This window comes from Phyllostomus discolor, chromosome 8 (assembly GCF_004126475.2).
Source record: "Phyllostomus discolor isolate MPI-MPIP mPhyDis1 chromosome 8, mPhyDis1.pri.v3, whole genome shotgun sequence".
In the NCBI taxonomy this organism is placed as follows: domain Eukaryota; kingdom Metazoa; phylum Chordata; class Mammalia; order Chiroptera; family Phyllostomidae; genus Phyllostomus; species Phyllostomus discolor.
This window is the reverse complement of record NC_040910.2, coordinates 49,259,831-49,273,822: the sequence shown is the minus strand read 5'-3', so window position 1 is coordinate 49,273,822 and position 13,992 is coordinate 49,259,831. Positions and strand designations below refer to the sequence as shown.

General features: G+C 53.7%; 2 protein-coding genes across 3 annotated transcripts in view; both read left to right on the top strand.

The window, feature by feature from the left end:
• BORCS8 (BLOC-1 related complex subunit 8) overlaps window positions 1-9,636 on the top strand; it is a 26,413-nt gene extending 16,777 nt beyond the window's left edge. The window contains exon 6 of the mRNA XM_036032638.1: window positions 9,551-9,636. The gene's annotated coding sequence lies outside the window, so the exon portion shown is untranslated. The remainder of the gene's footprint in view (window positions 1-9,550) is intronic.
• MEF2B (myocyte enhancer factor 2B) lies at window positions 9,554-13,992 on the top strand. 2 transcript variants are annotated; one of them, XM_028520784.2, is made up of 8 exons: window positions 9,554-9,633; window positions 10,134-10,337; window positions 11,265-11,399; window positions 12,374-12,521; window positions 12,702-12,835; window positions 12,929-13,022; window positions 13,133-13,244; window positions 13,546-13,992. In XM_028520784.2, the coding sequence occupies exons 1-8, from the start codon at window positions 9,580-9,582 to the stop codon at window positions 13,766-13,768; spliced, it is 1,104 nt and encodes a 367-aa protein (XP_028376585.1). In that variant the 5' UTR covers window positions 9,554-9,579; the 3' UTR covers window positions 13,769-13,992. The 2 variants fall into 2 exon arrangements, with proteins under 2 accessions (XP_028376585.1, XP_035888521.1); XM_036032628.1 differs by lacking the exon at window positions 13,133-13,244.

Here is a 13,992-nt window from a genome sequence, read left to right as displayed (position 1 = left end):
GTGTCCCCTGGCACCTGGTGGGCTCTCAGACATTTATGGGAATAGAGTGGAGACCAGGGATGTCCCAAGGCCCTGTCTTGGAGTCCCTGCTGACTGTGTCTTGAGTCTGTGGGGCTGTGGGCTGAATCCCTTCCGCCCAGCACTGACAGATGTGCTAATTTCCCAAGCAGGGAGGCCTGGGCCTCTGGGGATGAATTTCTGGGGCCCCACAGGGAGATCTTTCTCTGGAACAAAGAGAGGGAAAATTTGGGCTGTTCCTGCAGCTGCATTGCAGCTTTGGGGACCTTGCTGGGGGTCTTGGGTGGCCCTGGGCTCCAATCTGCCTTGGACAGCAGCATTGGGTTCTGAATGTAGAGTCTCTCTGGCCCCAGGAGTCAGGATCCCGAGTCCCTCGGGAAATTGGATTGGACAGCAGGCCTCCATTTGCATTGTCTGTGACAGGGAAACCGGCTCAGTGTCAGGTGAGCATGTGCTAAGCTGGGCCTGTCCATCCTTGGGACATGGTTTCTTCCGATGTGGCCATGGGACCTTTGCAGGGTCAGTCCCTCGGCCTGAGAGGGCACAAACACCATCCAGCAGGCTGTTGTGCTGTTGGCTCTTCAGAGCAGGGATTTCAAACTGGCAGCCTATGGGCCAGATGGGAGCCTCAAATGGGTTTTGTGGGTCACAAGGTGTTTAAAAGAAAACTTCAACAGTTGCCAATGTTTCTTCCATTTGCTAAGTCAGTGTTTGCTCGTTCATTTGGGAAGGGTGACTGGCGGCCTGCTGTATGCCCAGTGTGGAGGAGGCCATCCTTGCCCTCACAGAGTAGAAGCCCTCATTGGGGGGACACTATTATTGAAGAAAGCAACAGAGAAGCACAAAAGTATCCGTTAGGGCTAAGTGCTGCAGGGAGAGAGGGATCCTGCCTGGGGAAACTGGTGCTGCCGGTCCTGGAAGGACAGCTACTCAGACCTGGGCATTCCAGGGGGAGGGCATAGCCTGGGCTTTGGGAAAGTAGAAGGGCTCTCTGGGGTTGGTGTGTCAGGTGCCCAGAAAGGGACAGAGGTTGTATGAGAATTTGCTGGTACTTGAGGCCTCCCCAAGAGTAGGAACAAGGTGTAGGAGGAGCTCCTATAAACAGGGAAACTGAGTCTTGGAGCACTTCAGGCAATGAGTGTGTGGTGGAGCCAGGATTTGAACCTTGGTCTGGCCAGGTCCACAGCGGCAGCCCACGCCTCTCAGTGCATGGCCACAGTGGGCCCTCCTGGGAGCAGGCCTGGGGAGGGGTCTATGAAGGTGGGTCCGAGGGTGCCCCAGTGGGTGTCAGTTTCCCCATGGGTGCCAGAGGGAACTAGGAACAAAGGGGTCTTCTTCATCTGGAATATTCTGGGCTTCTGGAATTCAGAGCTACATATGGGTGATACACCCCACCTTCAGACCCCCAGCTTTCTAGGGGTGCTGACTGCCTTGCCTCGGAAAGCCAGAGGGTGGGTGACACCACTGTAGGGATGAGGCCCCACCTGTGTCTGGGTGCCTGCACATAATGGGACACCAGCTTGGCGACTGCATGTTGTTGGGGGGCCTGGTGTGTTTTGGGGTGTTTGCATGTATTTGGGGATCTATGTGCCTTTGAGAGATTGGCATGTGCTGGAGGCACAATGTCTATATGTCGAGGGGTCTGTGTTTGGGGGCTGTAGGGTTTTGTAGAGTGATGTGGTTTTGGGGGGTATGTATATATTGCGGACTGCATGTTTTGGGGTATTTTGTATGCAGAATCCATATGAGTTTGGGTGACAGATGCTTCTGGGAAACTGTGTTTTAGGCACCTGTGGATTTCTTTTTGGGGGGCACTTGGGGCTCTGCATGTGTTTAAGGGAATCTCCCTACCTCTGCTCCGTCAGTCCATCTGAAGAATAGGCCTTCTCCCCACCCGCTGTTTCCCAGCCTTCTTCGATATGCCTGGGGCCCTCTCTCTAGGCTGAGCGCCCTCACTTCCTGCTGAGGAGCAGTGATCCAAGGTCAGGGCCCAGTGACAGATGAAGAAGAAAAATAGCGCCTATAGAGCACCTACATCTGAAGCCCCCCTCAACTCAGGCACCCCTGACTCCCTATTTTCCAGAAGATAAAACTGAGGCCCAGAGTATTTTGGCCACAAGAGAGGCACTGCTGGAGCCCACCTCGTCCCCAAGGGCAGATATGGGGCTCCAGGGGCTGCTGTGGGCTGAGCCAGGCCCTAGGTCACACACAGTAACCCCAATCTGAGGTGTCACCTCCCAGGCCCCAGGGAGGAGGCAGGCTCAGGTCCTAGCTGGAAGGGGGGGTCATGAGCAACTGGGGTCAGAGCCACTAGAGCCCTCAAGGGGCGGGGGGGAGTCCTGGCTTTCCAAGGGGCTCTTCCTGTCGCCAGTAATGAGGTACTTGGGGAGCAGGTGATGAAACCACCGCCTGAGTTGCATGAGGCAGGCCCCTGGCCTGATTCGCTGCAGCGGCCCAGGAGCAGCGCCCCCTCCCCGCTTCGCCGAGTCCCTGTGCACCCTCACCTCCCCCCACCACCCACCTGCCTCTCACTTCTCCTTTCCTACCCTCCTTTCCCGGCCTGGGTCCCCAACAAGCTGTGCGGCCTCTGGGCTCAGGGGTCTGGCAGCACTCTGTCGCTCATCCCCCCTATTAGAGTCCCACTGGGAGACCAGAAGAGGAACTTGATTCGTTCCTGATCTCTTCTCTTAAACACTCACAGCAAAGCCTTTGAGGCCACGGTTCTGAGACAGATTTTATAGGGGAGGAAATGGGGGTTTGATGTCGCCAAGCGTGTCCTGTGCTTTTAGCCATGATCTTGCAAGATGGCATGCTGATTCAGTGTCCCCAGTCCCAAGGCACAGTCTTTCTGACTTCTGAGAGGCCACAAGACAAGGTTGAGAGGCATTTTCCTCCCCTCCACCGCCTTCCTCCCCAGCTGGTGGAAGAAGGATTCTTACTCCCGTTCACAGGTGAGAAAACTGAGTCCTCCATGGAGCGAGGCCAGAGGAGAGGGCCAGTGGGAAGGTGACATCCATTTCAGCCCCCATTTCCATCACCAGGGGCCTCACCAGGCCAGGAAGTGACAGTCAGCCCTGACGGACCCCAGGGATATTTGTCAATTGAATTAGTGACCACATGTCTCAACGTAGAGAGTTTATGATACTCCAGTAGCTCATGAAAATCTTCCTTCATACCCCCAGTGCTTCCCCAGCATAATGCTCAGGCCGGGGACCTTGGACTCTTCCCCCACCCCAGGCATGTGCTACCAGTGTGTCCTGTCCCCTCCATCAACAGCTGGTCCATGCACTTCTGCCCACCTGTAACCCCGTCTCAGTTCAGGGCCCCGTCTCTAGCCTGGATACCTGCTCTAGCCTCTTCCTGTCACCTCACTCCTACCTGGAGCCAGACACCATTCCCCATGGCAGCTGGAGCAGGCAGAAACTTTAAAAAAAATCTTTGATAGAATTAAGTCATAGGAATCATTCTGAGTAGAACTAATGAATGTGCACAAACTGAACACATCTTTGTGCCCAGACCTTGAACCAGGCCAGTAGAACACCCCTGGCCCCAGGACCCCCGCTGCCCTGCCCTTGCGCCCATGTGCTGACTGACATCCATAAGTGAGCTTTGCCTATTCTGGAACTTCATGTAATGGACTTACACGGCATGTCACCTCTGTGAAGTCCAGCACTGTTGAATTGGGACAAGTCTGGGAGACTCCCCCAGATGGCTGCGTGGGGCTTGAGTGCATCCTTTTTCTGTGCTATTGTAGAAACTACCATCGAGGGCATTTGGGTCATTTCCAGTTTGGGGCTATGATAAATGAAGCTGCTGAGAACGCTCTTGTCTGTGTCCTTTGATAAAGCATAGACCCATTTCTCTTGGGTGAATACTGAAGGGAGAGATCGCGGTGTCCCAAGGCAGACATATGTTGATGTTTAGCAAAAGCCAGTTTTCCGAAGTGGCTGTACCTCCTTCTCCTCCCACCAGCAGTGCATGCGAGTGCTAGGGGATTTTTATATCCCAACCCTCCCCTGCCCCCAAACTCTCCATGGCTTCCCATTGCCCTCAGAATAAAGCCCACAAATACCGACTGACCCAACCCCTCAACCCTCCCCACCACCATCCTACTTGCTTCTTCCCTTTGATGCACTGTCAAGCCATACAGGCTTCTTTGATTTTTTCAAAACACTAACCTCACCATCATTCTGACTCCGGCCCCTGCTGTTCCCGGGATGGGACCACCCTCCCCCCAGATCTTCCCACCACTGACTCTCTTCCTTCATTTGACTGGCTCTTTCTTATGCTTCAGGTCTCGGGTCAAATGTCACCTCTTCAGATAGGTATTTCTTGAAATCCCTAGCTAACAATGCCATTTTTGTAGTCAATACTTCACTCTTTTTGGACCTGGGTAGTTCCTATTGTTTTCAAAGGTCTGAGTTTGTTTAAATAACATTGCATTTTCCTGTCCTATAAGGTGTGATAAAACAGTCATAAAACCATCTGAGCCAATAGTATTTTTATGATAGGTCACTTTTCTAGTCATCTGTGGCCACTGGTCTACTTATACTTTCTACTTCTAATGAGATTCGTTTATCACAGTGATTGGGACATGATCTTAATAAATGAAGCATGAGAGTACAAAGAAAGGGGTGAGGAGGGGATTGTCTCTCAGCTTCAAATGCCCACCCCACTGCCTGTTTGCTCAGGATCCCATTCAGTCTCTCCACTGAGGCCCAAATACATGCTTCCTCCTCTGAGATGCCCTCCTGGATTTCTCGTGACCCTCCATTCCCTGTCGATGGGTCCATCTCTCTGCCTCTCTGCTGGGCAGATGCCACAAGCTCTCCGCTTTCTGGCTAGACGTTGGTGTGGGGGGTGCACAGAAGAGGCTTCCCCAAACCTCAGCCTCCCTCCTCGTGCCTGGCACATTCAGCAACCACCACCACCTCCCCCCAGCAGTTCCGATCACGCCAACATCTGGAGAACCGGCCGCTGGTTTGTCTGCGGCTCGGAGTGGGGATTTGCATGTAAGTACAAATATATATGCACACCCTGGGCCTTCCACCCCCACATTCCTTGGCTGGCCCTTCACACCTGGGCCTGAGACAGGTCCACTCAGTGGTTGGATTTGCATGCGCGTGTATTTCTGGGTAAGGGAGTCAGCTGGGGGAGTCTGAGAGGAAGTTGTTGAGGGAAGCTGTGGGGAGTTCAGATGTGCCTCTTTTGACCTGCTCTATTCACCAAATCTACTCAGTCACCCCTGTATCTTATCCTGAGGGGCTTCCAGTCTGGAGGAGACAGAGCTGGATACACACATTCCTGGCCCGATGGGGTCAAAACTGAAAGGAAGGATGGGGGCTGTAGCAGTCGGACTGAGGGCAGGGACGGCTTCCCGGAGGGACGAATTTTTTGAGCTGGCATTTGAAGTGTGAAGAAGAGATGGCCAAGAGCCCTGATCAGTGTAGCTCAGTTGGTTGGGTGTCATTCTGCAAAGTGAAGGGTTGTCCGTTTAACTTCCAGTTAGGACACATGCTTAGGTAGTGGGTTCAGTCCCTGGTCAGGACACACTTGAGAGGCAGCCAATGGGTGTCTCTCTCTCTCTTTCTCACATTGATATTTCTCTCCCTCTCTTTCTCCCTCCTTTTCCTTCTCTCTAAATAAATAAATAAAGTCATTGAAAAAATATATAAAATTTACTATTTAAATTTTTAATTTAATTTTGTTTTTTAAAGATTTTATTTATGTATTTTTAGAGAGAGGAAGGGAAGGAGAAAGAAAGGGAGAGAAACATCAGTGTGTGGCTGCCTCCTGCACACCCCACACTGGGGACCTAGCTCGCAACCCAGGCATGTGCCCTGACTGGGAAGCAAACCAGCAACCCTTTGGCTCACAGGCCAGTGCTCAATCCACTAAGCCACACCAGCCAGGGCTAAATAAATAAAATCTTAAAAAAAAAAAAAAAAAGAGTTGGCCAGATGAAGAAGGTGCTAAAAAGCTTTCCAGCAGAGAGCGTCTGTTGAAGGCAGAGGAACGTGGCCAGGAGCTGACTGGGGCAGGGCCAGGCTGGGAACTGAAACTGTCTCCTGATGGTAGCAGGGAGCCATGAAGAGTGTGTGAGCAGCGAGGGTCATGATCAAAGCTTTGTGTTGGGTCGATCCCTCGGGGCCAAAGCTGGGGATGATTTTAGTTCCTGGGTGAGGACTAGGGGTTCCAGGGTCATTGAAAGTCAAAGGAGTAGAACCCCTGGGTGAGCCCATTGGTGCCTGTTGGGCCCGGCCCCAGAAATGGTGGAGGACCTGGTGCCTTCTGGAGGACCCAAGGAGCCCTGGAGTACAATGACTTCACCCACAGTCTCTGCCCAGGTGGATGCAGCCCTGGCCTCCCCTCCAGTATCCTGCCATCTCTACCCCGCACCTCCCCCCCACGGCAGCCACGGAAAAACATTTCAATCGTAAATCAGACTCTGTCCCTTCTTACTCAGCCCCCCCCCGCCCCCATGGCTCTCCGTCACTCTTAGACTCAAACTTTCAGCCTTCCCCACAGCTCAGAGGACCCAGAGTGGCTCTGCCTCTGCGACCTCTCCCCCGGGCTCCGAGCGCCAGTCTTGTTGCTGTGTCTCTCCCTCCTCGGGCATTTGCACCTGCTGTTCCTTCTGTCTGGAACTCATTTCCTGTCTTGGCCTTTGGGTCTCAGTTCAGAGAGACCCCCTTTACTTTTTGGCTCATGGGGCTCCCCCATTATGTGACCCCTGCCATAGCAAGGATGTCCTTGTCTAAAATGGGGACGGGCTGAGAAGTTGGATACTCCAGGCCCAGATTCTCAGGTTTGAGTCCCGTGTTCCCATGAGACCCTAGGCGTGGGGGGCATTTCCGGAGTCATCTTGGCACTGGGACCTCCGGACCAGTGCCCCTGTATGCCCCCAGGGACCCATCAGGGCAAGAGCAACACATCCTAGTCGTGGGAACCCGCCCGATTCCAGCCAGGGATTAAAATTAGCCCCAGAGGTTAAATTTAGCAAATCAATCTGGAGCTAGGGGGCTGGGGCTGGGGCATCTGCCAGGCTCTGAGTAGTTGTGACTGCTCAGAAAGCCAGTCCAGGGAAGGTAGAGGGCACTCCTGGGATCTCACAGCAGGCCACGTAGGACGGTCAAGGCACCTTACGCTCCTGGGCCCTAGGACCCTGGGAAGCAGATGTGACTACTTGTGAAGACAGACCTACAGCACCATACATTTCCCTACACTTCCCCAGAGCATGTTTCCAGGTCTGTGCCGGCTGCTCTGCATTTCATACCCACCTCACTCACAGAACAGCAATGTGAGGCCCAGGGAGAGGTGTCCCTTCCTGAGGGCTGCCCAGTGGGTCAAGACTGGCTAGGACCTGAGCGCAGGTCCACTTACCCTGGGCAAGCCTATGATATGGCCTCAGTCACCTGTGACATAGAAGTAGCTTGTGGTCACAGAATTGGTGGAGGGGTGCCAGGGATCTTGGGGACCTTGGGGTGGCTGACTGTACAGCACGATGGGTGCCACTCGACAGGCAACATGATTTCTTCTTCCCAAGGATCCCTGTGTGGTGGGCACTGGGGAGGGCCCAGACCCCAACACGCTCCTTGTTTGAAGACACGCTGCCCTGCTTGAGTTGCCCATCCTCACCTCTGGGGACTCCACTGGGGAGATCTGAGATCCCCGTGAGCAGGGTCTGAGGTGTCTCCCAAGCTGCTCTGGGCCCAAAGCGTGAGCTGAGGGCTCCAAGCCTGAGACCTTTCCAGGGTGTCCCCACCTCCTTCTGGCAGAAGATGAGACAGGGTTAGTTTCTGTTATTTAAAAAAAGATTTTTAATCAGGGCGGGTGGCTCAGTTAGTTGGGGAATCACCCAGGGAGTATGTGCGGGTGGTAGGTGGGGTGCGACAACCAATCAACATCTCTCTCTCTCCGTCTCTCTCTCTCTCTCTCACATCAGTGAACATGTCCTCAAGTAAAGATAGAAAAATAAATAAATAATTAAAATTTTTTAACAGAAAGAGTCCATAATCACTGGGGGTGAAAGTTAGAAAATTCAGGTAATCAAAAACAAACAAAAAAAGCCCTGACTGACATGGCTCAGTTGGTTGGGCATCGTTCTGCAAACTACAAGGTCGCTAGTTCAATTCCTGGTCAGGACACATGCCTGGGTTTCAGGTTCAGGGATTGTAAGAGAGGCAACCTTTGATGTTTTTTTCTCTCTCTCCCACCTTTCCCCTCTCTCTAAAAATAAATTAATAAAATCTTTTAAAAATTATTTTTATTTTTGATTTTAGATAGAGGGGAAGGGAGCGAGATAGAGAAGGAGGGAAACGTTGATGTGAAAGAAAAATGTCATTTGGCTGCCTTCCTAAAGTGCCCCTACTGGGGACTGAACATGCAACCCAGGCACATATCCCAACTGGGACTCAAACCAGGGACCTTTCAGTTTGGGGGGACAATGCCCAACAAACTGAGCCACACCAGCCAGGGCAATAAATATAATCTTTTAAAAAATATCATCAGCTGAGGATATATTTTTAAAATAATTCTTTAAAACATGAAAAAAAAGACACAAAGGGTCACACATTGTATGGTTCCATTTACATGAACTATCAGTGGTTGCTGGGGCTGCGGGAGGGGGTGGGGAGTGACTGCTCATGAGAGTAGGGTCTCTTTTGGGGGGATGAAAAATTTTTGGAACTAGATAGAGGTGATGGTTCTACAACATGGTGAGTGAACTATATGCCACAGAATTATGCACTTTAAAATGGCAAATTTTGTGTGATGTGAATTACACCTCAGTTTTTTAAAAAAGGAAAACCAACCTGTAAATTTCCATCAGATGGTATCTCCCACAACAAGCTTTTCCTTTTAGTCTTTTCTCCACACTCAATACAGTTTTTAAATGTATATTTGTTTTGTGGGGGGGGGGGGCGGTTTACTGCAGCCCTTGACCTTGTTCCGGGGGCTTTTGTGTGCTGAATGAGTTGAAAGGTCCCGGTGGGCGGGCCAGGCACAGTTTCAGAGGCTCAGGATTACTGAGTGCTGCATCGGGTGTCCCTCTCACCTGGCCTGTTGAGGGCTTTTTTAGGCTTTTGCCAATATTCATAAGAGCAGCACATAAGTGGCACCTGCTAGGTGCCAGGCAGATATAGGTTAGCTCATTTTGTCCCCAGCAACAATGAGCAGTACACAACACTGTCAGCCCTACTGCACAGATGGATGTCCAGAAAGGTCAGGCTTCCTCAGGTACCAGTTACCAGGGGGTAATTTTTTTAGATGCTGCGACAGAAGCACCTGTACCTCCATCTTTAGTTCTGGGTCAGCCTTGTCCTCACGTGGAATTGGTGCAAAGCTGTTCTTTGAGCATCTACAGCATTCTGGGCTGGCTGAAAATGGGGGCCGTGGGGGTGGCCCAGCCTACTGGGTTTCCCCCAACACCTCAGCTCAGAGTCGGGCAGGGGAAGGTGGAGCGGAGAAGGAAGGCTGGTCGCCCGGCCCCCTCTCCACCCACGCACTCTGTCCTCATTTCTTCTTCCCTCAGACCAAGGTCGCTCTGCCCAGCCTAGGACAATGGGGAGGAAAAAAATACAGATCTCACGCATTCTGGACCAAAGGAATCGGCAGGTGGGTTCACTGGGTAGAACAGTGGTTGTGGGAAGGCATTCATGGCAGGGGACGTGGCCTGGGCAAAGGCCTGGCCGTTTGGGGGAACTGTAGGGGAATGAGCCCTGATGCCAGGTCTGTAGTTTGAGATGTAGCATTTGCTCACTTTCGTGATTACGGAAGCCCTGGTCACAGAGGAGATGGAGCTTGACACAAAAACACCCAACTCAGGGCTGGACCAGAGGGAGGCACAGAGCTGGGGAAGCTCAGAGAGGGTGTGGGCTCTGCCTAGGAGGCCGAGGAAAACATCCCAAAGGAGAGGTCACTTGGTCTGGGTTTTGAAGCATCAGTAGAATTTTGCCAGGTTGACAAGTGAGACGTACAGCCAGAAAGAACAGCCTGTGCAGAGGCACAGAATCATGAGGTGTGTTCAGGAAACTGTTACACCCCTCCCCCTCCCCCTTCCCCATGCCACTCCAAATCCTTGTTTTCTCCTGCTCACCTGTGGGTCCTGGGTCTAGGTGACATTTACCAAAAGGAAGTTTGGGCTGATGAAGAAGGCCTATGAGCTGAGCGTGCTCTGTGATTGTGAGATTGCGCTGATCATCTTCAACAGTGCCAACCGCCTCTTCCAGTACGCCAGCACGGACATGGACCGTGTGCTCCTGAAGTACACGGAGTACAGTGAGCCCCACGAGAGCCGCACCAACACCGACATCCTTGAGGTACCCTGGACCCTGCTCCCCGGGCCCACAAAGCCAGCACACTGTGGGTTGGCTCAGAGACTAGGGACTCTTGGTTTGTACAAAAGTGTTGCAATCTGGCTTTGCTGCCAGTTATAGCAGGTTTGGGGGGGATGGATTGTCCCTCTGGGGCAGTTACCTGGATAGTAGAAATAAAAACATCAACCACTTCACATGGACGGCTGCACCGTGTGCCCCCCACACATCATCCCATTTAATCCTGCCACCCATTTGGTGAGCATAGAACAGAAGATAAAAGGCACCATGGAGCAAGCAGACCTTACTGAAATCCAAGACCATGCAGGTCACTGGTCTCAGGTAGCTGAGGAAATCCCATAAAATTGTCCTCAGGTGCTCAGTTTCTCAACATTTATTGAGCACCTCCTGCATGCAGGCTTGAAAGTAAATGTAGATCAGGGGTATCAAACTCATTTTCACCGGGGGCCACATCAGCTTCGCGGTTGCCTTCAGAGGGCCTAGTGTAATTTCAACTCCTTAACTGTTAAGGAGTAGTTACATTTATACAGTCCTAAAATTATTTTGGCCCTGTGAAGGCAACTGCGAGGCTGATGTGGTCCCGGTGAAAATGAGTTTGACACCCCTGATGTAGATGCAGAATGGAGATACCCAGAGTTGTGTTCAGGAGGAGTGTTAGGACAGTGCTAGCAGGCCTCGGTGGGTCTCTGGTTTCAGGACAGGACAGTCCCTCTCTCACACACAGTGAGAGGGAAAGTTGAAACTTACCATACAACTCACTGAGGGCTTTGGTCAATGGAATTTTACTGGAACAGACTGTACCTTCACTCTGCCCCACCCACAGTGCTGGGTAGGTCTCTCCTGTCACCCATACTATCAGACTCCCTGGCTAGGATGGGAGAAGTTTCACCCTGTTATGTTTCCTCCCCGCAGACACTGAAGCGGAGGGGTGTGGGCCTCGATGGACCAGAGCTGGAGTCAGATGAGGGACCTGAGGGGCCCGGAGAGAAGCTGCGGAGGCTGGCAGGCGATGGGGGCGATCCAGCCTTACCCCGGCCCCGACTCTATGTAAGTGACTCCCTGTCTTGCCATGAACGTGGCCCTCTCCCCATCTCCTAGGCCCAAATGGTCAAGACTAAGGCTGAAAAAAGGCCAGGAAACCTAGAGTTTGATGGTAGATCTCTGCCTAGATAGGCAGGAAAAGCTTCCTGGAGGAGTGGGCATTGTAGCTAGGGCTTTGAAGGATGAATGGGAGTCCAATAGGCAGATAGTTTTTCTTTCTTCCTTCCTTTCTCCATCTCTCTCTGTCTCTCTCTCTTCCTTTTCTTTCTTTCTTCCTCTTCCTTCCTTCCTTCCTTCCTCTTTCTTTCTTCCTTTCTTCCTTCCTTTCTTTTTCTTTTTTTTTTTAAACATTAGGTGATATGTTTTTTGTTTTTTAAGATTTTATTTATTTGTTTTTAGAGAGGGAAGGGAGGGAGAAAGAGAGAGAGAGAAACATCAATGTGCAGTTGCTGGGGGCCGTGGCCTGCAACCCAGGCATGTGCCCTGACTGGGAATTGAACCTGTGATGCTTTGGTTCGCAGCCCGCGCTCAATCCACTGAGCTACGCCAGCCAGGGTATTTCTTTCTTTTTCTTTCTTTCTTCTTCCTTCCTTCCTTCCTTCCTTCCCTCCTTCCTTCCTTCCTTTCCTCCCTTCCTTCCTTCCTTCCTCTTTCTTCCTCCCTCCCTTCCTCCCTTCTTCCCTTCCTCCCTTCCTCCCTTCCTCCCTTCCTCCCTCCCTTCCTTCTTTCCTTCCTTCCTCATTCATCAAACACCTGGGAGGCCTATGCTGAGTGAGAAACCACATCCCTGGGCCTGGCTGTCAAGGAGAAACAGATCCAGACACAGGCATGCCGGGCCATGTAAGGTTAGGCCACAGGGAGGAGTAGTGAGGGCTTCTGAAAGATGGAGACTGGCCCTGAACACATTGGGATATTCTGTCTTGGGCTTGATGCCCTCACCTCCTCATTGCTCCAACCAACCCTGTCCTCTCTGCCCTCAGCCAGCAGCCCCTGCTATGCCCAGCCCAGACATGGTATATGGGGCCCTGCCCCCACCAGGCTGTGACTCCAGTGGGCTTGGGGAGGCCCTCCCTGCCCAGAGCCGCCCATCCCCCTTCCGGCCAGCAGCCCCCAAAGCTGGGCCTCCAGGTAAGCATGAGGCACAGGCAGAAGCAGAGGGGAGAGGCAGGGGAAAAGATCCCAGGGGAGCATGTGGGGGTGTGGATCTTGACTCTAGCCCTCCTTGGCTGTGTTTATCACCTCTGGACCTGAGACTTCAGTAGATGACATGTCTGCCTGCCCTCTCTCTCGGGGTCTCCTGCTCTGCAGGCCTGGCCCACCCTCTCTTCTCACCGAGCCACCTTGCCAGCAAGACACCACCCCCCCTGTACCTGACAGCTGACGGTCGGAGGTCAGACCTGCCTGGTGGCCTGGGAGGGGGCCGAGGGGGACTGAGCACCTCGGTGAGTGAGGGGAAAGAGGGTCAGGGCTGCCGGGGGCAGGCAGGGTGGCCTGAGTGTGGGCCTCAGTTCCCCCGTCCCCCTTTCTCTGCACAGAGAGGCCTCTATGGTAGCCTGCAGAGTCCATGTTCTGCTGCAGCTCCAGGACCCCCACTCGGAAGCTTCCCCTTCCTCCCAGCAGGGCCCCCAGGTATGTGCCCCCCACAGCCCTGCCTGCTGGGCAGCCCACACTCCCCCACCCACCACCTCCAAACTGGCTAGTGGGGGCCTCAGTTTACTTCTCCTGCCCCCCCCCCCCAGAATATGGCCTTGGAGACCCCCCTCCGCCCCCGGGATTGCTGCAGCCCCCTACCCTGGCCCCCTGGCAGCCGTCGAGGGGTGATGGGCCCCTAGCCGCCTCTGCCCAGCCCAGGTAAGTGCTCTGACTGCTTCTCCTACCAGTCAGGCTCCCCGGTGGGACCTCTCCACGTCTTCCGAAGCCCCTAGCCACTGCTGACACCTGGTGGCCACTCCTGTTCCTGCACTCAGCCCTTCCGGAGTGCTGGAGGAGGTGGGGGTGGGGGACGGCTATTTTGGAGGCCCCAAGAGAGATGACCACCCCCTCCTTTCCCAAGGTCCTCCTGCCGAGCCTTTGCCCAAGCCATGCCACCTCCTGGTTTCCCTCCCTTCCTCGCAGAGCTCACGGCTCTCTCTCCCTCCTCCTCTCTTTGCAGTGGGGGCCGCAGCCTGGGCGAGGAGGGTCCACCAGCCCGCGGTGCCTCCCCAACGACCCCCCAAGTCAGCATCAAGTCTGAGCGTCTCTCACCGGCACCCGGGGGCCCCGGCGACTTTCCCAAGACCTTTCCCTACCCCTTGCTCCTGGCCCGGCCCCTGGCAGAGCCCCTACGGCCCGGGCCCCCGCTGCGCCGGCTACCGGCCGACGGCTGGCCGCGGTAGTGGACTTGGGGGTGGCACTGGCCCTGCCCCCTATTCCAGGCTGGGCGAGGTCACGTAGGCTCGCCACCTCCCTCCCCGTGTCCTTAGAGAAGACCCAGTGGATACGGCCTCCTTCACGGTGGGGGTCTGGAGAAGGAAGGTTGGGTTGGGATCCATGGACATGGGGCTCTGTTTCCCCTTCCTGAGTGTGTACCCACCAATAAAACATGTATGGCCTCCGTGGA

What these genes read in the sequence shown, in the direction of transcription:
- MEF2B (XM_028520784.2), top strand. Translation starts at nt 9,580, where the DNA reads ATGGGGAGGAAAAAAATACAGATCTCACGCATTCTGGACCAAAGGAAT. An exon ending in TGGACCAAAGGAATCGGCAG is followed by an intron (nt 9,634 to 10,133) that starts GTGGGTTCACTG and finishes TCCTGGGTCTAG; the next exon opens with GTGACATTTACCAAAAGGAA. An exon ending in GCCGCCTCTGCCCAGCCCAG is followed by an intron (nt 13,245 to 13,545) that starts GTAAGTGCTCTG and finishes CTCTCTTTGCAG; the next exon opens with TGGGGGCCGCAGCCTGGGCG.